At 38.1% G+C, this 21866-nt stretch overlaps 1 protein-coding gene across 2 annotated transcripts in view; it reads left to right on the top strand.

The window, feature by feature from the left end:
• Positions 1-8719, top strand: part of MED6 (mediator complex subunit 6) — a 20441-nt gene extending 11722 nt beyond the window's left edge. For both annotated transcript variants that reach the window (XM_077750740.1, XM_077750741.1), the window contains exons 7-8: positions 7692-7719; positions 8306-8719. In XM_077750740.1, the coding sequence (XP_077606866.1) occupies positions 7692-7719; positions 8306-8436 (159 nt within the window). In that variant the 3' untranslated portion in view covers positions 8437-8719. The remainder of the gene's footprint in view (positions 1-7691; positions 7720-8305) is intronic.
• Positions 8720-21866: the final 13147 nt, after the last annotated feature.

Below are 21866 nucleotides of genomic sequence, written 5' to 3' on the forward strand. Positions count from 1 at the left end.
AAATTAAAATATCTTAATAATTTTAAAATATTGATTATATGTTGAAAAAAATGCTATTTTAGATATATTTGGTTAAGAAATAAAACTCCTCGGTTTCTTTCAGAAAATGTAACTACCAGCTTGCATTTGTGGTTCACCTCTTTCTTTTGGACAGTGCTAATCTAGAAAATGGGAATAGAACACACAAAACCAGAAACATGAAAGAGTATTAAGGGATATATTAATGTCTCTACTAATTAATGGATATGTTAATAATAATGGACAGATTTCTCAGAAACCAGAAATCCGTAGTTTGGTCTTCTTTTTCTAGTTCCTTGAGCTGTAAACTTAAGATTGATTATTTGAGAACTTTCTTTCCTTTTTTTAAAAATGTTTAAATTGTTTAAATTTTTATTAAAAAAATTCTTTTTAAGTTTATTCTTATTTTGAGAGAGAGAATGTGCAAGAGCAGGGGAGGAGAAGGAGCAGAGAGAGAGAGAGAATCTCAAGCAGCCTCCACATCATTGACACAGAGCCCAGTGCAGGGCTTGAACTCATGAACCATGAGATCATGACCTGAGCCAGAATCAAGAGTCAGTTAGATACTTACCCAACTTAGCCACCTAGGCACCCCTCTTCCCTTTTAATGTAGGCATTTATTACTATAAATGTTACTCTTAGTACTGCTTTTGTTGCATCCCATAAGTTTCGGTATGTTGTGTTTTCATTTTTATTTCCAAATTTCTGATTTTCTTTTTGATTTCTTCTGTGACTCATCGGTTGTTCGGGAGTATGTTGTTTAATTTTCACATACAAATTAGCAAATGGAAAGAAATGAAAACGACTAGAGTAAAAGCAAATAAAATAGAGACTAGAAAAACCTCTAGAAAAATGAAACTCAGAGTTGGTGTTTTGAAAAGATAAAACTGACAAACTTTTAATTAAACTAATAAGAGAGGAGACTCAAAACTAGAAATGAAAGAGGTGAGAGAAGCAAAAGGATCATAAGAGATTATATAAACAATTACATGCCGACAAATTGGAAAACCTAAAACAAAAAGAAAAAGAAAATTGGAAAGTTTGTAAGAAATTCCTAGAAACGTACAACCTACCAAGACTAAGTCATGAAGAAGCAGAAAATCTCAATAAACCAAAAGTAAGGAGATTAAATTATCACAAACCTCTCCACAGAGAAAAGCCTAGGACCAGATGACTTCACAGGTGAATTCTACCAAACATTTAAAGAGAATTAATACCAGGCCTTCTCAAACTCTGAAAAATTGAAGAGGAATGGGACATTTTCAAATTCATTTTATGAGGACAGCATTAATCTGTTACCAAAGGCAGACAAAGACACCACAAGAAAATTATAGTTCATTATCTGTGATGAACACAGATGCAGAAATCCTCAATGATATACTAACAAACTGAATTTAACAGCACCTTAAGAGAATCCTATACCATGATCAAGTGGGATTTATCCCTGAGATGTAAGGATGGTCCAGCATACTGAAATGAATCTTGATGATACACTGCATTATCAGGACAAAGGTTAAAAATCACATGATCGTCTCGGTAGATGCAGAAAAAGCATGTGACAAAGTTCAGCACCCTTTTATGATAAAAAACATTTTTTAAGAAAACCAATATAAAAGGTATGTATCTCAACCTAATAAAGACCATATGTGATAAACCCACAGTTAACATACTCAATGGTGAAAAATAGTTTTTCTTTTAAGATCGGAAATAAAACAAGACTGCCCACTCTCCACAGTTCTATTCAACATAGTACTGGAAGTTCTAGCCAGAGAAGTTAAGCAAGAAAAAGAAATAAAAGACATTTAAATAGGAAAAGAAGTAAAATTGTCTTTATATATGGTCCCTGACAGATCTTATACATACCAAACCCTTAAGATTCCCCTGAAAAGCTGTTAGAACTAATCAACAAATTCAGTAGAGTTGCAAGATGCAAAATAACCCTCATTGGGTTCAATTTCTGTAAATTAACAATAAACTATCTGAGAAAGTATTAAGAAAACAATCCCATTTATAATAACATTAAAAAATACATAGTCGTAAACTTTTTGTTTTCGGTTTTATTGAGATATAACTAGTGTTTACCATTGTGTAAGTTTAAGGCATACTGTGTGTTGATTTGATGTACTTCTATATTACAAAATGACTACCATGGCATTAGCTAAACACCTCTATCATGTGACATAACTACCATATCCTTTTTGTGGTGAGATCATTCAAGATTCACTCTCTTACTAACTTTTAAATGTATAATACTAGCTGTAACCACCATACTGTACATTGGATCCCTAGAACTTAATGTTATTGGTTAGGTTGATACCATTTGACCAACTTCTTCCCATTTCTCCTGCCAACCCCCTCTCAAGCCACTGATAACCATCACTTTATTCTGTATGACTTTGACCTTTTTATTAAAAAACTTTTTTGGGGGGGCCACCTGGGTGGCTCATTGGGTTAAGCGTCCGACTTCAGCTCAGGTCATGATCTCACGGTTTGTGAGTTCGAGCCCCGCGTCAGGCTCTGTGCTGACAGCTCAGAGCCTGGACCCTTCTTCGGATTCTGTGTCTCCCTCTCTCTCTGACCCTCCCCTATTCATGCTGTCTCTCTCTCTCTCTCTCAGTAATAAATAAATGTTTAAAAAAAAAAAAGCTTTCTTAGGAGCGCCTCGGTGGCTTAGTCAGTCATGACCTTCGACTCAGGTCATAATCTCAAGGCTGGAGAGTTAGAGCTCCGCATCGGGTTCTGTGCTGATAGCTCAGAGCTTGGAGCCTGTTAAGGATTCTGTGTCTCCCTCTCTCTCTCTCTGCCCCTCCCCCTCTCATGCTCTTTCTGTCTCTCAAAAATAAATAAACATTAAAATTTTTTAAAATTTCTCTTTAATCTTTATTTTTGAGAGGCAGAGACAGAATGCAAGTAGGGGAGGAACAGAGAGAGACACACACACACAGTATCCAAAGCAGGGTCCAGGCTCTGAGCTGTCAGCACAGAGGTTGATGCTGGGCTCAAACTCATGAACTGTGAGTTCATGACTGAACTGAAGTTGGATGCTTAATCGACTGAGTCATCCAGATGCCCCTGAATTGGGCCTTTTTAAATTTCACTTATATGTGAAAGTATTTCATGTTCTCTTTCTGGCTTTTTCCCTTAGCATAATGCCCTCAAGGTTCATCTTTCTTTCTGCAAATGGCAGTATTTCCTGCTTTCTGATGGCTGAAAAAGACTCAATTTCTTACCACATTTTCTTTATTCATCTTTTGATAGATTATTGGTTGTTTCTCTATCTTGGCTATGGTGAATAATTCTGCAGTGAACATGGGAATGCAGAGATCTTTTCAATATCCTGTTTTCATTTTCTTTGGATATATCCTCCTAAGTGGGCTTGCTGGATCATTTGGTATTTCTGTTTTTTAATTTTTTAAGGGACTCTCTGTACTGTTTTCCTTTCATACTGGTTGTACCAGTTTACATTCCTGCCAACAGGGTACAAGTGTTCCCTCTTCTCCACATCTTCAACAGCACTTATAATCAGTCATCCTAATAGGTGTAAAGGGATATCTCATTGTGGTTTTGATTTGCATTTCTCTGATGATTAGAATGTCGAGCACCTTTATGGGGCGCCTGGGTGGCTTAGTCGGTTAAGCGTCCGACTTTCGCTTAGGTCATGATCTCGCAGTTCGTGGGTTCAAGCCCCGCGTCGGGCTCTGTGCTGACTGTCAGCTCGGAGCCTGGAGCCTATTTCAGAGTCTGTGTCTCCCTCTCTCTCTGACCCTCCCCTGCTCACGCTGTCTCTCTCTCTCTCTCCTAGAAATAAATAAAAATATTAAANTTAATGTATGTGTTAGCCAATTGTATGGCTTCTTTGGAAAAATATTCGGTTCCTCTGCCCATTTTTTAATTGGGTTGTTTGGGGGTTTTTGTTTTTTTTTTTGCTTTTGAGTTGTATGAGTTCTTCATATATTCTGGATACTATCCCCTGATCAGATATGTCATTTGCAAATATTTTCTCCCATTCTGTAGGTTGCCTTTTCATTTTGTTGATGGTTTCCTTTGCTGTGTAGCTTTTTAGTTGGAGTCCCACTTGTTTATTTTTGCTTTTGATGTGTTTGCTTTTGGTGTCAAAACCAAAAAATTATCTCCAAGACTGGTGTCAAGGAGCTTATGGCCTCTGTTTTCTTCTAGAGATTTATGGTCTCATGATTTCAATCCATTTTGAGCTAATCTTTATGTATTGTATAAGATAGTGGTCTAGTTTTATTCTTTTGCACATGGTTGTTCAGTTTTCCTAACACCATTTATTGAAGAGACTGTCCTTTGTTGTTTATTAATTGACCATATATTTGTGGGTTTATCTCTGGACTCTCTCTTATGTTCCATTGATGTATGTGTCTGTTTTTATGTCAATTTCACACTGCTTTGATTACCACAACTTTGTAGTATAGGTTGAGATAGAAGCATTCCCATGTTTATTGCAGCATTGTGCACAATAGCCAAGATGGGGAAACAACCTAGATGTTCAACAACAGATACATGGATAAAAACTGTGGTATATATGTACAGTGGAATATTATTCAGGCTTTAGAAAGAAGGAAATTGTACCATTTGCAGCTTCATGGATGGACCTGTTAGACACTATGCTAAGTAAAATAAGTTAGTTGCAGAAGGATGAGTACTATTGATTCCCTTATATGAGGTATCTGAAGTAGTCAAACTTATAGATGCAGAAATTATGGTGGTTGCCATAGGACAGAGGAAGGGGGGAAATAGGGAGTTGTTAAAATGGGTATAAAGTTGGGGCACCTGGGTGGCTTAGTTGGTTAAGCGTCCGACTTTCGCTTAGGTCATGATCTTGCGGTTCGTGGATTTGAGCCCCGCGTCGGGCTCTGTGCTGACTGCCAACTCAGAGCCTGGAGCCTATTTCAGAGTCTGTATCTCCCTCTCTCTCTCTGACCCTCCCCTGCTCACGCTGTCTCTCTCTCTCTCCTAGAAATAAATAAAAATATAAAAAATAAAATAAAATGGGTATAAAGTTACAGTTATACAAGATGAGTAAGTTCTGGAGATCTACTGTACTACATAGTGCTTACAGGCAACCATATGGTGTTGCACATTTAAAAACTGGGTCAGAAGGTAGATGTCAAGTATTAGCACACGAACAAAACCTAAAACCAAAGACATGTAAGGAATCTTTTGGAAGTGATGGATGTGTTTATCACCTTGATTGTGGTGGTGGTATCCCAGGTATATGTGTATGTCCAAGGCTCATCAAATTGTATACATTAAATACTACTCTCTGTGATTGGGTGGGGAAGAGTAATGGAATACGAGACATAAAAGATGTTTAGGGTTAGATTGAGGATTTTGTGTGCTAGACACAGGAATTTGCAGTTCATTTTATAGTCTAGTATTTATTTGCTATTTTAAACATTAAGTTATTTGAAGTATTTGAACTGTCATCACTACAGACAAACCAATGCAGTGTCAATAATGCTCTCTGGAAGTATAGAAATATCTTTTTTTTTTTAATGTTTGTTTATTTTTGAGAGAGAGAGAAACAAGAGCATGAGCAGGGAGGGAGCATGAGAGAGAGGGAGACACAGAATCAGAAGCAGCCTCCAGGCTTTGAGCTGCCAGCACAGAGCCCAACATGGGGCTCAAACCCCTGAACCTTCAGATCATGACCTAAGCTAAAGTTGGATCCTCAACCGACTGAGCCACCCAGGTGCCCTAGAAATATTGTGCACCTCATTTTCTAGATGCTTATCACTGACTAGCTGAGAACTATGAATGGTGGCAGTAGGGACCCATTAAATGTTTCAGTACAGTTGCAAGGAAGTAATGTATTGTAGTTAGTTTTATGTTTTGGGAAGATAACCACTAACAGTATAGAAGATGCTTAGGGAAAGGTGATGTTTGGAATCAGAGAAGTTAGGTTGTGAAGAGCTTGAACAAATTCTGTGGCTGTACAGAGAAGAAAATGACCAGTAACGTTTGGAGGAGCCCATGTGCAGGCTTCCTTGTAGCCTTTCCTTCCCATTAGGAGTTACACAAAATGTGTTCTTTCAACAATGAAAATGAGGCAACGTGTGTGGCATTTGTGACCAAGGAAGTCTATTAAAGACTTGGTTCCAGTGTTTTTTGGGTGGGCTGTGGGGGAGGGGGGTGTCATCCTGTAGGTACTCTCTAGCTCATTCCACAATTCACATTCCTGTAAAGAAAGCAAATGTTCAGCATGAACATTGTTCAGGCTAGGCACAGTGAGCCACCAGTATCAGAATGGCGAGAACCTTCCAAAACTCAAGTTCCTGGTCATCAACAAGGGCCAGTCTTGCCTTTCTAACATAAAAGCCTCAAGCCTTCTATGTTAATCTTTTCTGCACAGTGAATAATAATATGGAGCTCAGTTTTGGTCTTATTAAGTGTAATGTTCCCGGAACTTGAAGTTGGGATGGGCTAGTAGGCAGTTGGCAGCATGAATCTGGAGCATGTGATACCAGGAAATTTTGTTGTCTTTAGTCCTAGGAATAGATAAGAAAGCTTAGGGAGGGCATGTAAATTCAGAACAAAATTCAGAAAATGCCTGGAGACATTAACTTTAACGATGAAGGGAATGTTATTCTTTGGAGATAACAGGGAAGTCCATAAAGAAAGCAACGTACGTGTGTGTGTGTGTGTGTGTGTGTGTGTAGGTGTAGGTAAAGGTATAAGTTTGAAAGTAATTAAATGGGAGGGAACTTGGGGTGTTAACATCTGTTTTTAAAAACCTAGACCACAGAGTCATTGGCTTCAGGTGAAGGGTAGGCTGTGAGCCTTGAGGAGCAAGGAGGAGAAAAGTTTTAAAGCATTTAACTTGGGTATTGGGAAATGGGAGATGACAGCATAATCAAATAAAAGAACTGTTGTGCAGAATGGAGGATCTCACTTTGTTCCTGACTCAGTGATGCCCCCATCCTTTTTTTTCTATAGTTTGATTTTTAATAGTACTCTCATCAGAAGCCTTTACGTTCAAAGGAAAATCACCTTTTTCCTCTTTGCTTCCTGTACCTGCCAACTCTAAAAGTTGGAGTGTTGCTCCATATTTCATTTGCTTTCTTTGAGCTCATGTCCCCTAAACGAGTAAGCCTTTGGAGTCTTGAAAGGCTCCATTATTCTCTCCCATTGGATTCTACTTGGCTACTTTTTTTCTTAAGTTTTTAAGTTTATTTATTTATTTTTGAGAGAGAGAGAGGGAATCCAAAGCAGATTCTGCACTGTCAGCATGGAGCCCATGGTGGGGCTTGAACTCAGAAACCATGAGATCATGACCTGAGCCAAAACCAAGAGTCGAACACTTAACTGACTGAGCCACCCAGGTGGCCTTCTGCTTAGCTACTTTTTGAAAGCATCATAGCCTAGGTACAGAGGTAGAGGGCTTTATAGATAGCTGTTCAACGGAAAATTATTTATGTTTGATTCTTTCGTTCTAATTTTGGGTTTCTGTCTTTTCCGCAACAAAAGAATAAGAAGTAGAAAATGAGAAGTTTACTTTTTATGGTACATGAATAGTAGTTTCTCTTTATGGAGTCGTTTTTAATATAATTTGAGTGAAAGTGTAATTTTAATAAGAATTACGAAGTCAAGAAGAAGAAAATTTTGCTAACCTGCCCTGTTTTCTCCCCACCCCCTTTTTAAAATTATAGCAAAAGTCTGGAGAAAAACCTGTCCCAGGTATGTTCCTGATGTTCTTGTCAAACTTGAAACAAGACTCAGTTAACCACTAAAGCATGTAAGATGAGCTGTGGTCATTTTGTCCTCTAGACTCCTGGTAATTCGTTACTCCTAATTTTCGAGATCTGCTGAATTGCCAAAAGGTGGTGCTTTTGCGGTAGTCATTAGTATCTAAAAGATTAATTGGAGTGGGAAGAGTAAGTGTTGAGGAGGTGTGGAGAAGCTGAGGTGATTTGAAGTTGTTTTTAGTTCATATCTCTGGAAGAAAGCTGTTCTGTTTCATCATTGAAAACAGATATTGAGCTACCTCTTCAGCCTGGGATAGACTGTATAATCTCTTCACGCATAATGTCTTCTCTAAATGCCATGTGTTTTTGTCTGCTATCACAGATTTGCTTGGGTTATCAGGTTTTTAGGTTTGTAAATGGGTTCTTCTGCATCTGCCCATGAAACCGCTAAATTTAGAACCTGAGATAAGCAGTTCTAAATGAACTTGAACCTGAACCATTCTCATGACCATTGTCTAAATTGATCTCATCCCTACACCTTCCTCTCCCTCCAAACAATGTCTGCTTTTGATGTCTAGTGGATCAGACAAAGAAAGAGGCAGAACCTATACCAGAAACTGTAAAATCCGAGGAGAAGGAGACCACGAAGAACGTCCAACAGATAATGAGCGCTAAAGGGCCCCCGGAAAAACGAATGAGGCTTCAGTGAGTACTGGTCAGAGAGAAGCTTGCAAGACTCCTCTTGTCCGTTATTGATACCTCATTACTGTGACAGGCTCTTGAACTTTAAAATTCTTTGTCACGACCCTTCCATTTGTATAGAATGTGCTTGTTCTTTAAGAAAGGATGTAAGGATCCTCATGCTTTTGATATGAATATTTTTTATGTATCTTTTGTAACCTTCCCCCTACTGGACTTGAGTAGCCTCCTTACTCAAATGTATACTGCTATATATACATCTGAAACCAAAATAAAAGTATTTGTATAAATCACTGTATCATGACTTTTTTCCCTTATTTCTCTCACTGAAATATTTCCACATGCACTTTGTAAATACAAAGGATTAATGTGAAAAGAGTAACTAAGCTTATTTTCTTTTATTAGTTGTGTATTTCTCAGTATTAATAAAGGTTTTGACAATTTGAAAGATAAAAGGTAAAAGACCTCCCTCTACAAATATGATAACAGTGAAGTTTCTTTGTGCACAGTTATTTTTAATACTGTGGTTTGTAATTATTCTGTTCTTAAGGTTTGACTTGATCATATCACTGTCTTCTGTAAGTACTGCTCCATGTTGGCTTAGTTTCTCCGGACTATTTTAAATGACTGAATAATTCCCACGAGTGATTATATCATTTTTTAAAAAAATTCTCCCTGTGCTCTACTTAAGGTTGTAATGATTACATTTGTGTATGATGACTTTTCATTATTTAGTATTTTTCTTCCCCTTAGGATAGAGTCCCACCAGTAGAATCATTGGAATCTGTAGTTGTTGTTTTTTTAACTCTGAGTTCATATTGTCAAGTTTTTTTTCTCAAAAGATTTGGAACCAGTTATCACTTAGACAGCAAAGTATGAAAATACCAACTTCTCCAGAATCTAGCTACCACAGACTATTATAATTTTTGTTTTTAGTGCTAATTAAGTAGCAAAAACATGTTTTGAGTGGTTGAATAATTTCTCTGCTTTGATTTTCGTGTTTATGAAATGTCTGATTTTCTATATGGTGATTTTTCTTATAGCTTTTTTTTTAATGCTATTTATTTTTGAGAAAGACAGAGTGCGGATGCATGTGGAAGTGGGGGAGAAGCAGAGAGAGAGGGAGAGAGAGAATCCCATTCAGGCTCTGCACCATGAGTGTGGAGTCTGATGTGGGGCTTGAACCTGTGAACCATGAGATCATGACCTAAGCTGAAATCAAGAGTCAGACTCTTAACTGACTGAGCTATCCCCGTTTAGCTTTTTATTTTGATATAATTTCAGGCTTAAAGAAAAGTTGTGGGAATAGTAGAAAAAAATTCCTGCATATATACTTATACCCCAAATCCCCACATATTAACATTTTTCCATATTTCTTTTATTCTTTAATCTCTTTCATCTCTTGCTGTCCATTGCTTGCGTGTGCATTCTCTCTGAATATTGTGTGTTTGTGTGTGTATGTATGTATATATATATATATAAAATACACATATTTACACCTTTTACTTGTAGATTGAGAGTCAGTTGCAGTCATAAGGCCCATATCCTCTAAGTACTTTAGTGCACATATCCTAAAATCAAGGACATTCTCTTACATAGCCACAATACAGTTATTAAAGCTAAACTGACACAATACTAGTATCTAATCTGTAGATCTTACTCCTATCTTGCCAGTGGTGCTAAGAATCATGCTTGTCCTTCTGATCAGATATCACCCTTATCTTAGTTTTATGGTTTTAATGATACTTGCTGTCATTACATTTATACCATTTAACCGTGCATCCCTAAATAAGTGTGTAGTTTTGATTGCCTGTTTGTTTATTTTAAAGTTTATTTATTTTTGAGAGAAAGCATGTGTGTGAGCCAGGGAGGGGCAGAGAGAGGAAGGGAGAGAGAGAATCCCAAGGAGGGATTTTGACAGGGCAGAGCCCGATGTGGGGTTTGAACTCCGTGAACCATGAGAAATGACCTGAGCCAAAATCAAGAGTAGGATGCTTATGTTTGTGAGAGTCATCCAAATTGTTTCATGTTATTGTAGTTCTTTTATTTTCATTTCTGTGTAGCCTTCCCTTACATAAATGTATTACAGCTTTTAAAATGTATTCTAATGATGGTAGACATTTGGATTGTTATGGTTTTTGGCTATTAATGAAAAAACTGCTTTTACGAAATATTCGTGTATTTGCTTTTATAATTACAGGCTGGATTGTGTGTCTCTCCCCCAGAACCTCAGAATGCAACCTTATTTGGAAATAGGGTCATTGCATATGTAATTAGTCAAGATGAGGTCATACTAATCTTAATTAGGCTAGGCCCCTAATCCGGTGTGATTGGTGCCCTTGTGAAAAAGAAGGCCATGTGAAGAGACAAAGGGAGAAGACCGTGTGAAGATGAAGGGCCAGAGTGCTGCATCTACAAGCCTAAGAATGCCAGAGATTGCCAGCAAGTCACCAGAAGCTAGGAAGAAGCCAGGAAAAATTCCCCTGTAGGTTTTAGGAGGAGCGTGGCCCTGCTAACACCTTGATCTTGGACTTCTAGCCTTCAGAATTTTGAGACAATATAAATTTCTGTTGCTTTAAGCCACCAGTTTGTAGTACTTTGTTTTGACAACCCTAGGAAACATAACCTTGTTCATGTGCTCATATTCTTTTACTCGGATTGCTGGGTCGTAAGTATGCATTTCTCCTACTTCTGTTGATAGTGCTAAAGTATTTTCCAAGGTAGCTGTATCAACAGCAGTTTATGAGAGTCCCTATGGTTCCACACCTTTGTTGGCCCTTGATACTGTTAATTGAAGAAGAATTGAGTCATTCTTATGGGTATACAGTGATCTCTTGTTGAGGCTGAAATTTTATTTCCTGGTGATTGATGATGTTAAGCATCCTTTCCTGATTATTTGGCGATTTGAATATCTATTTTTGTGAAGTGTGTCTTTTGCATATTTTTCTGTTTTTGTGTTTGTCTTAAAGAGTTGTAATAGTTCTTGGTATGTTTTGGACAGGAGTCTTTTGTCCCTTACATGTATTCAAGTTTATCTTCTCCATTCTGCCTTGCCTTTTAACTCTGTTGATGGTAGTCTAAAAATGAACAGAAGTTCTTAATTTTAATGTAATGCAGTTTATCAATCTTTTATTGCTCATACTTTTTTTGTGCCTCATTTGAGGTTTTTCTCTTCATTGAGTTTGCTCCTCTGTCTCTCTAGAAGTTCCATTATTCTACATTTCACATTCAGGAGTGTGGTCCATTTGGTTGGGATCGACCGATAGATCAGTTTGGGAAGAACTGACATTTTAGTAATGTCACATCTTCAGAACCACAAACATGCTATATTTCTCCATTTATTTAGGTTTTCTTTAATTTCTCTCAGAATTTTGAGAGTACAGGTCTTATACATGTTTTATTAAATTTGTTCCTCAACATAACATGTTTTTTTTATTCTGCTGTAAAAGATGTTTTAAAATTTTAATTTACATTTGTTTGTTTTAGTGTATAGGCATTTAGTTGTTCTTTTTCTGTATTTGACCTTGTATCCTGTTACTTTACCAAATTCAGTTATTAGTTTTGGTGGGTTTTTTTGTACATTGCTTAGGATTTTCTATATCCATGATCATGATTTCTTTTCAATTTAAACCTTAAAAAATTATGCTAAAATGTAAGTAACATAAAATTTGCCATTGTAACCATTTTTAAGTATGTAGTTGAGTGCCATTAAGTACATTCACATCACTGTGCAACCCTCACCATCCACCTCCAGAACTTTTCCATCATCCCAAGCGGAAACTCCATACTCATTAAACAGTAATTCCCTGTCCTCCTTCCCCCAGACCCTGGAAACCACCCTTCTATTTGATGTCGCTATGAATTTCACTACTCTAAGTGTCTCATATAAATGGGATTCGATGATATTTGTCTTATTTGTGTCTGGTTTATTTTACTTAGCATAAGGTCTTCAAGGTTCATTCATGTTTGAGAAAGTGTCAGAATTTTTTTAATGTTTATTTAGAGAGAACATGCACACAAGTGGGGGAGGGACAGAGAGAAAGGGGGAGAGAGAATCCCAAGCAGGCTCCCCACTATCAGCACAGAGCCCAAAGTGGGGTTTGAACTCAAACTTTGAGATCATGACCTGAGTCGAAATCAAGAGTCATTAACCAACTGAACCACCCAGGCACCCTGAGTCCCTGCTCTCAATTCTTTTGTGTATGTACCCAGGGAGTGGTAATTGTGTAGGGGGCCTGGGTGGTTCAGTTGGTTAAGCATCTGACTCTTGATTTCAGGCTGTCATCATCTCACGATACATAAGTTCAAGCCCCATATCGGTCTCTGTGCTGATAGTGCCAAGCCTGCTTGGGATTCTCTCTTTCTGTCTCTCTCTGCCCCTCCCCTGCTCATGCTCTCTCTCTCTCTCTCTCAAAAGTAAACATTAAAAAAAAAAAAAGCAGACACTTAAAAAGATGGTTATTGTGGTATTTTGAGGAACTGCTGTACTGTATTTGATGGCAGCTGCATCATTTTATATTTCCAGCCAACCATGTACAAGGGTTCCAGTCCACATCCTCACCAACTCTTGTTGGGTTTTGTTTTGATTTGTTTTGTTTTTGTAATTACCCATCCTAATGGATGTGAAGTGGTATCTCATTGTTGGTTTGGTTTGCATTTACCTCATACAAGGCTGACATCAGTTCCATTGTGTGTATTTTTTCAATACCACCAAGCAGTTCTCTGAGACACCAGCTGGGTGTCCTCCAATTCAACTCCATTCTGACACCATCTACCTGGAGATCGCGTCAGATCCCACAGGTTATGGGCTCAGTCTACAAGACTGTACCCACTTCAGATGCCAAGTACAAGTCTGGAGGTCTGCTCACGACCTCCTCTTTCAGTTCAACTAATTTGCTTGAGTGGCTCACAGAAGTCAGAAACAATTTACTTACTAGATTGCCAATTTATTTATGAAAGGTTATATATAATTCAAGGAACAGCCAGTTGGAGGAGATGTGTAGGGGAAGGTATACGGAAAGGACCTCCCTGGCTGTCCTACTTCTTCCAAATCTCCTGATGTTCACCAACCTGGAAGCTCCCTGAACCTTGTCCTTTTGGGTTTTTATGGAGGTCTCATTACATAGAGATGATTGATTAAATCATTGGCCTTTACTGATTAAGCTTAATCTTCATCCCTTTCCACTAGGGGTAGTGTGGGGTGGGGTGGGACTGAAAGTGTCAACACTCAAGTCACTCAAGTTGATTCTTCTGGTAAAACCAGCCCCCATCCTTAGGTGACCTCAGGTATTCCTGAAGTCACCTTATTAACATTACAAAAGACACCTTTTTGGCTCTCCTGATTTAGGAAATCCCAAGATTTTTAGGAGCTCTGTGCCAGGAAAGGGATGAAAGTCAAATATATATTATTAACAATTACAGTATGACATTTAACAGTGGTGCTTAACATTTTTGTGTACCATTTCTGTATTTTTTTTCATTGAAATATTTTATTAAAAATCTCATAAAATGATAGGGAAAATTTGTATATTTTCCAGGAAATGTTTCCAAGTTATTTTCACATTTTTTAATTGGGTTCTTTTTGTTGTTGAGTTGTAGGGGTTCTTTATATATTCTGGATATTAATCCTTTGTCAGATACATGGTTTCTAAATATTTCCTCCTGTGGGCTGCTTTTTATTCTGCTGATAGTGTACTTTAATGTGCAAAAGTTTTTAAATTTGGTGAGGTCTAGTTGTTTTATTGCCTGTGATTTTGTGACCAAACTAACATAAGTTTGCTTCTTGGTGAGATACAGATAAGGATTACACCAGGTGGAGTTGTCACATAAAAGAATTTTTATTTGCAACAAAGAGATCACAGGGAATAACTTCCCATGGGGGTGAGTGGGTTTCTTTTATTTAGGATTAGGATGAATAGAAAGGGAAGCTTTGTTATTGCATGTAGAGATAGGACACAGGTTGTACAGGCTACTTTGAAGACATGCCTATATCTATAGCCTGTGTTATGTTAATGAAGCTTGTGCCCCTCCTTGGGCAGAGATGTTCACAGTATAATGAAATAGGGGTAACTGTCAGATGGCCCATTTTCTGTGGTGTGAGTCAGTGTTCAGTCTCAAACTGGTCTAGGCCTGTGGAGCTCTTCCTGTTGTTTGCCTCTAATAGATAAAGTTAACATTCCTGTGAAGAAGAAAGGCAGTTGGTAGGGGTTTGCTGGTGACAGTTTTAACCTCATTAACCTATATAGAACACAGTTTTAATTTTGGTGTCATTTTGAAGAAATCCTTGCCAAATCCAATATCGTTGTTTTTCCTTGCATCTTCTCCTCAGTATTTTATAGTTTGAATTCTTACATTTAGGTATTGTGATCCATTTTAGAATTAATTTTTGTATTTGATGTTAGGTAAGGGTCTACTACCTCATTCATTTGCATGTGGATATAGAGTTTCCCCAACACCATTTGTTGAGAAGACTGTCGTTTCCCCATTGAATAGTCATGGCACTCTTGTCGAAAACCATTTAACTATATGTATGAAAGCTTATGTGGAGATCTGGGCTCTCTGTTCTGTTGATCAGTATGTTTATATTTATGCCAGTACCACATATTTGACGACTATAGCTTTGTAGTAAGTTGTTTGTTCATACGCTGGAACCATGTCAGTTGACATTGAGTCCAAGCTACAGCAAAAAAACTAGTGTATTTGCTAGTGGAGTCTGAAAAGAAACAACGGTTGATTAGGGAGAAACATTTCTCTGAAAAACAAGCTTTAATTTCCACTAATTTTCACTTTATTAACCCCATGGGTCATGATTTCAAAATTAGGAAATGTGAGGCCTCAAAACTGTTCTTCCCTTTCAAGATTGTTTTGGCTCTTTGGGATCCGTTGAGATTTCATGTGAATTATAGGGTTTATAGTTTTATATTGCCCATATGGTGATGTTTAAAGGTAGTTGTTTTACATATGTGTTCTAGCGATCTAATTCTTATGGTGCAAGGGCACATTTGGTGCCAGTTACTGCCCCATGGAAAGTGGAAGTCTAGTAGTTTTAACTGTAATCAAACACATTTTATGCCTTTTTTTAGTCTGTTGAAATAATCATATGGTTTCTTTTTTTTTTTCTTCTGATGTGATCAGTTATACAGTTTTCACCCAAATGTTAGCCAGCCTTGTATTTCAGAAATAAACCCCACTTTGTCATGATGTTACCCTAAACCGGGTTCCCCTATCCGTGGGCATTGAGCCAAAAGTCACAATCAAGCCAAAGAATGGGAAAAGGAAGGGTTTTACTTGCATCAAATAATGGAGAACATGGGATATTTCCCAAAGCAGGGTCTTCTCAGACAGTAAAACAGGAAGTTTTAAGCTAAGGATTCATACATATTCATGAAGGGATAATTGATTTTGCAATGGGGATTTAGTAAAGAATTGGGGGAAGTCACCTGAAGGTGACTGAAGAGTCCTGGTGAAAGTCATGAGGGCCAATAGGGTCAGCATCATCGGTTTTCTGGCTGTAGTTGCTTCAGTATCTGAATGCTCAAAGGGGTTCAGATCCTATAAAGATAATTCAAACATGTGCATCACGTCAATTTTTGCTTTGGAACCAGCACCAGGAGTTTTACCATTATTTATTGTCCTTCGTATGATTAGGCTATGCCTGGCCTGATGGTGGCTGTTTTGTTCTTCTAATATTCACAAGATGGCTGGGGCCTAAAATGGCTTTTCTTCTGTCAAGAAGGCTATGTCTCATCTTTGTTTTCCAGGGACCCCTAACTTTTTCTGCTCACATTGGGATATATATACACGTATATATATATATATACGTATACGTGTGTATATATATATGTATACGTGTGTGTATATATATATATATATATACGTGTATATATATATATACACGTATACGTGTATATATACGTATATATACGTATACGTGTATATACACGTATATATATATATACACGTATATATACGTGTATATATATATATACGTGTATATATATATATATACCTTTTAAAAATATATGTTATTGGAGTCAGTTTGCTACAACTTGGTTTAAGATTTTTATATTCAACTTTATGTGTAAGATTTGCTTGTAATATTCTCTTTCCCATAAGTTCTTTTTTGTTTTGATAACGAGGTTAAATGAGCATCATGTAATGCCCTGGGAAATATTCTCTCCTGTTTTGTGGAGTAGTTTGTGAAAAAAATTTGTTATTTCTTCCTGAAACATTTGGTAGAAGTTACCCATGAAACTTGTATTTTATTGAGACTTTTAGTTACAGACTCATTTTCTTACATATGCAGGTTAAACACATTTTTATCAGCTTTTGTAAATTATAGCTTTCTAAGTAATTTGTCTATTTTAGGCTGAAAGATATTTATAATATTTTGTGACCTTTTGGTGTCTTCAGGATCTGTAGTTATGTCCCCATTTTTCCATTCTTGATAGTTACCATTTATCTTTTCTGTCTATTTTTCTTTAAGTGTTGCTAATGTTCCAGTCCTTTTATTAATCTTTTCAAAGAATCATTGTTACCAAAACTCAAATTTGGCTGCCTGTAGCTGAGTTTTGATTGGAAAGGAATTAGAATTTGTTCAGGAAGCTAGCCACCCAGGGAGAAGGTGGACTCTTGTCCAAAGGCCAACTCCAAGGTTTCTACCTGGCCCAGAGATTATTAAAGGGATTTAGGGCAATTAATCAGTAAAGGAGTGCCGGGGTCACTAACATTTCTTGGCTACATATCTGGGCCCAGAGATTATTAAAGGGGTTTAGGGCAATTAATCAGTAAAGGAGTGCCGGGGTCACTAACATTTCTTGGTTCAGTGGTGCCAGCTACAGACGTTCTCTCAGTGCTTGGAGGTTGTGCAAGGGGGTCTGGTTCCTTAGTGCCCAGGGATCATGCATGGGGATCTGGTTTCTGTTTCATGAGGGCAGAAGTGCCCTGTGTTTTCTGAGAAAGAATGCATGATCCACAGATATACCAAGAAAGTTTAGTTAATCAATCACATGGGCTTAGGGTGTTTGCTAAACTTTAAAGACTACTAGGTTGGCTGGAGAGGCCAAAGTGACTTTACCGTGGTTTTGCTGATCTCTTCATTGTGTTTCTCTTAGTGAATCTCGGTTGTTCATACTTGTAATTGTAGATCTGTAGCAAATAATATATTTACTCAGATGAAACTTGTATTTAACATGTGTTTGTCAGTGAATGGAGTTTTCCTCTGGTGATCTGGGGGTAGGACAGGATATGTAGGTACTAAATCTTCTGGGTGTGATAGTTTTTCCCTATCCCTCCTGGTAGTCCTGAGTTAGCCGAGGGACTGATTGCCTTGCCTTCTAGTCACTTCTAGCGACATTTTCTGTCCTTGTTTTCTGCAGCATCATGATTTCTTTTATCTCTCTACCTATCTGCCTACCTACCTACCTATTTATTTATTCATCTGTGTGTCTATCCATCTATCTATACCTTACTGGCTCTCTGCTTCCTTCATTTCATTTGCCTTTGCGAGTTATTCCTTTTTTTTCTTTTCTTTTTTTAAATTAATTCATTTATTGTTTAGTTTGCATCCAAGTTAGCATATAGTGCAACAGTGATTTCAGGAGTAGATTCCTTACTGCCCCTTCCCCATTTAGCCCATCTCCCCTCCCACAACCCCTCCAGCAACCCTCTATTCTCTATTTAAGAGTCTTTTTTGTTTTGTCCCCCTCCCTGTTTTTATATTGTTTTTGCTTACCTTCTCTTATGTTCACCTGTTTTGTATCTTAAATTCCTCACAGGAGTGAAGTCATATGATATTTGTCTGTCTCTAATTTCACTTAGCATAATACCCTCCAGTTCCATCTCTGTGTGTCCATCTGTGTCAGTGTCCCACACTCTTGCCCCTTCCCCCTGCTTCCTCTATTCTCTACAGGAAATCTTAGCCCTGGTATGACTTTAGTTGCCTTCCATGTGCTGGAGACTCACAAATGTATATACCTAGTCAGATTTCTCTGATCAATCTGAAACCAATTAATTTACACTTTCACCCCCAATCAGTGTAGATCAAGGGAGTAACAACAGGGCTAAAAGTCCTGAGGGAGGGAGTGTGTTTTGGTGTGTTAGTGAATCAGCAGGGGAACAGCCCTAAGGGAATGAACAAAGGGCAGAATACCGTAGGAGATGAATCAGAGAGGTAAGGAGGAGGGGACAGATAGTGGTAGCAGGGAGGTATATTGGGTAGGACCTTGTAGAACATTCTTTAGACTTTTACTGTGAATGAGATGGGAAATCATTGGAGGATTCTGAGCAAAGTAATGATAGGATATATGATATGATCTGATATGACTCACAATTTAACAGTGCACTCTGTCCCTGTGTGGGAGTTGAGTGATGGGGATAAGGATGGAAACCGAAGACAAGGTAGGAGTCTATGGCAATAATCAAGGTGGGAGATGATGGCAGCTTTGACTAGTATGACGATGGTGGGGAGAAGTGATCAGATTTAGTGTATATTCTGAAGGTTGAAACAACAGGATTTGCTGACAGATTAGATGTGTGAAGTATGACAAAAAGAAGACTCAAAGATGATGGTAAGATTTTTGTTTTGAGCATCTGAAAGGATAGAACTGTCATTAACTGAGATGAGGAAGACTGGCACAAGCAGTTTTAAGGGTGAGGAGGATAAAAAACTTAATTTGAGATGCCAATTAAACATTCAAGTGGTGATGCCAATTAGGCAGTTGGAAGCATTAATCTGGATTTTAAAGGAGTGTCAGGCTGAAGATACATACATATATAAGCATACACACACACACATTTTGACTTAGCATATCTGTGGTCTTTAATAACATGAAATGTGATGAGATCACCAGCAAGATAAGTAGAGAAAAGCGGGGGGGGGANCTATTTAAAAGGAAAAAAAAAACATTTAGAGTTGGGGGAGATCAGAATAGCAATGAAGATGAGAAGTAGCAGCCAGTGAAGTAAACCCCTGAAAGCCAAATGGAGAAAGCAATTCAAGGAGGAGGGAGTGATCAAGTCTGCCAAATGCTGATGATAATTTCCTGCAGATATTGTTCCCTCTGCATGGAATTTGTACATTCTGCCTCCCAGCTTGCTTATTTTTACTTCATTTTCATGTCTCCAATCAAGTGCCTTTTTTCCAAGGAAGCCTTTTCTGACTACCAGACTAGTTTATACATTTTCATAGGCCCTAATTCTTTTGTGAGGGTCCTTAACACAGTTATACTGAATTGTATGTATAATGTTTGACTCCCATATTGGACTTTAACTTCCAGGAGCAATGTCAGTCTTGTTCACTGGTGTTTCCCCAGAATTTCTCACAGTGCCCAGCATCAGGAAATATTTATTGAATGGGGGGCACCTGGCTGGCTTAGTTGGTAGAACATTAACTCTTGACATTGGACATGGAGACTACTTAAAAATATTTTTGTTGAATGAAGGGCTGAACGAATGAATAAATATGTCCATGTGTACTATGACTGGCATATTTCAGAATGTCTCAGAAAATTCCACCCTAAACATCTTGGGCCAATCCATACTTTGGAATTTGAGCAACACCATTTCTCACCAAGAGGCACTACATGGCAGAACTTTTAAGTCTGTGCACTGTCTTCTGGGCCATGCAGATTTTAAACTCTTACCCACTGTCAGGATTGTTTTGAAAGTTAAATGAGTTAATATTATGTTTAGATTAGAACCTGATACTTGGGTAAGCACTCCCACAAGTGCTGACTCTTCATTATCACTTTTCCTCTGAGATAACAAACTCAGCTGACCTCTGCTCATCTCCCCTCTGCTCCAGTCACTGTGCTTCCCAAGAATCCGGTGCAAACCGTCTTTGTAAGGTTTCCACAGCCCTGTACAGTGTACTTGGTACTGCGCGTGTACCAGCTTCCTCTGTGAAACTAATTCACTGGAGATATTTTTCAGACCATTACCTGCTTTTACAAAAACCATAAAAACAGAAAGCAGATTTTCCTGTGCTTTGCTTTGACTCCCTGACTTTTGCCTTTTTATATCTCTTTATTGTATTTGGGGCTCTTTTCTGGCTATTTTGTGTATTAGCTCCACTCGTTCTTCTGATTTCCTGTACATTTCACCTTCAGATATTACAAAGGGAGCCTTACCTTTGAAGATTTTGTCTCAGCGATCGTGCCACACACTTGTTCCCTTACATCTGGTTAATGGGGGTAGCCACAGCGCTAATACGATGAAAGCATTTGGACACTTTCCAGGGTTTCGTACTGAGTGCCACCCTACCTTAAATGGAAAAAAAGCTGAGTCGTTACTAAGGAAAGGCAAAAGACATTAATTTCAGAAGTTAATGTCTGTTAATCTTTCAATTAAACATAGAGAACCAAGAAAACTTTGCCTTTGATCAGACTTTCAAAATTAATGAACTGTGGGTCATTGGACAACAATGGGACAGTAATCCTGTAGTGACCTCCCTTTCCAAAGACATTTTTATTGGAGCCAGTGAATATTTTGGAATCCTTCTGTGTCCTCTTGTAAGTTCTTTAAGGATATTTAATTGAGTAGGGACTCCATTAAAAACAGTATTCTGATAAAACATAAGCTATAGAAGCAGGGAAAAAGAGGATGACTAGAATTATTGTGTCAAGAATTATTCGTAGGGGAAAGGATCTGCCTCTGGAGCTGGGCCACTATCTGGGCTTCCTCCCCAGGCTTGTAAACTCACAGTAGGGAAGTACCATGGCAGGGTTTTTCATTGTTGCATACTCCTCTCCTATGACATTTTTCTAATTTGCAGTGATGTTTAGGGTCAAATAATTGACAGCTCCTTCTTTCTTTTTTTTTTTTTTTTNTCAGGTCCTTTATCCATTTTGAGTTTATTTTTGTGCATGGTGTGAGAAAATGATCTAGTTTCATTCTTCTGCATGTTGCTGACAGCTCCTTCTTACACCTACCTTGCCTCAACCACAAAAGATGCTATCTTTTATTTGTCTAATATCAACTATACCCCTCTCAAAGTGGTAGTTGTTTCCCCGGCACTTGGTACCACTAACTGATACCTGAGTTCTGGTGTTGTGTTGTTTGAGATTGGTGATTGTTTCTTTATTCTCACACTGTACTCTTCCACATACAGTATTTGGAGGAGGGCATGTTTTGTATGCTAAACCCTCCATATCACGGTGGCCAGAATGATCTCCTTGCATATTAATTGTTTTATAGCAGCTCAGGGAGACATTCCTTTCTATTTGGCCAAAATATATTGACATTGTTTATTGTGACTGTTGCAAATTTTGTGTTAACAGGAGGCACTGTCACTATGAGGCATCATCAGGCCACCCCCTTGAACTTCCACTGCACTGCTTGGGAAGATCACACTCACTGATATGTGCTCTACAGAGCTTTCTGGGAGAAGCAGACTTAACGTTTTATAGAGCAAGGCCCAAAAGCACAGACTGCCCAAGGTTT

Source organism: Crocuta crocuta, unplaced genomic scaffold (genome assembly GCF_008692635.1).
Source record: "Crocuta crocuta isolate KB4526 unplaced genomic scaffold, BGI_CrCroc_1.0 scaffold186, whole genome shotgun sequence".
Lineage (NCBI taxonomy): Eukaryota > Metazoa > Chordata > Mammalia > Carnivora > Hyaenidae > Crocuta > Crocuta crocuta.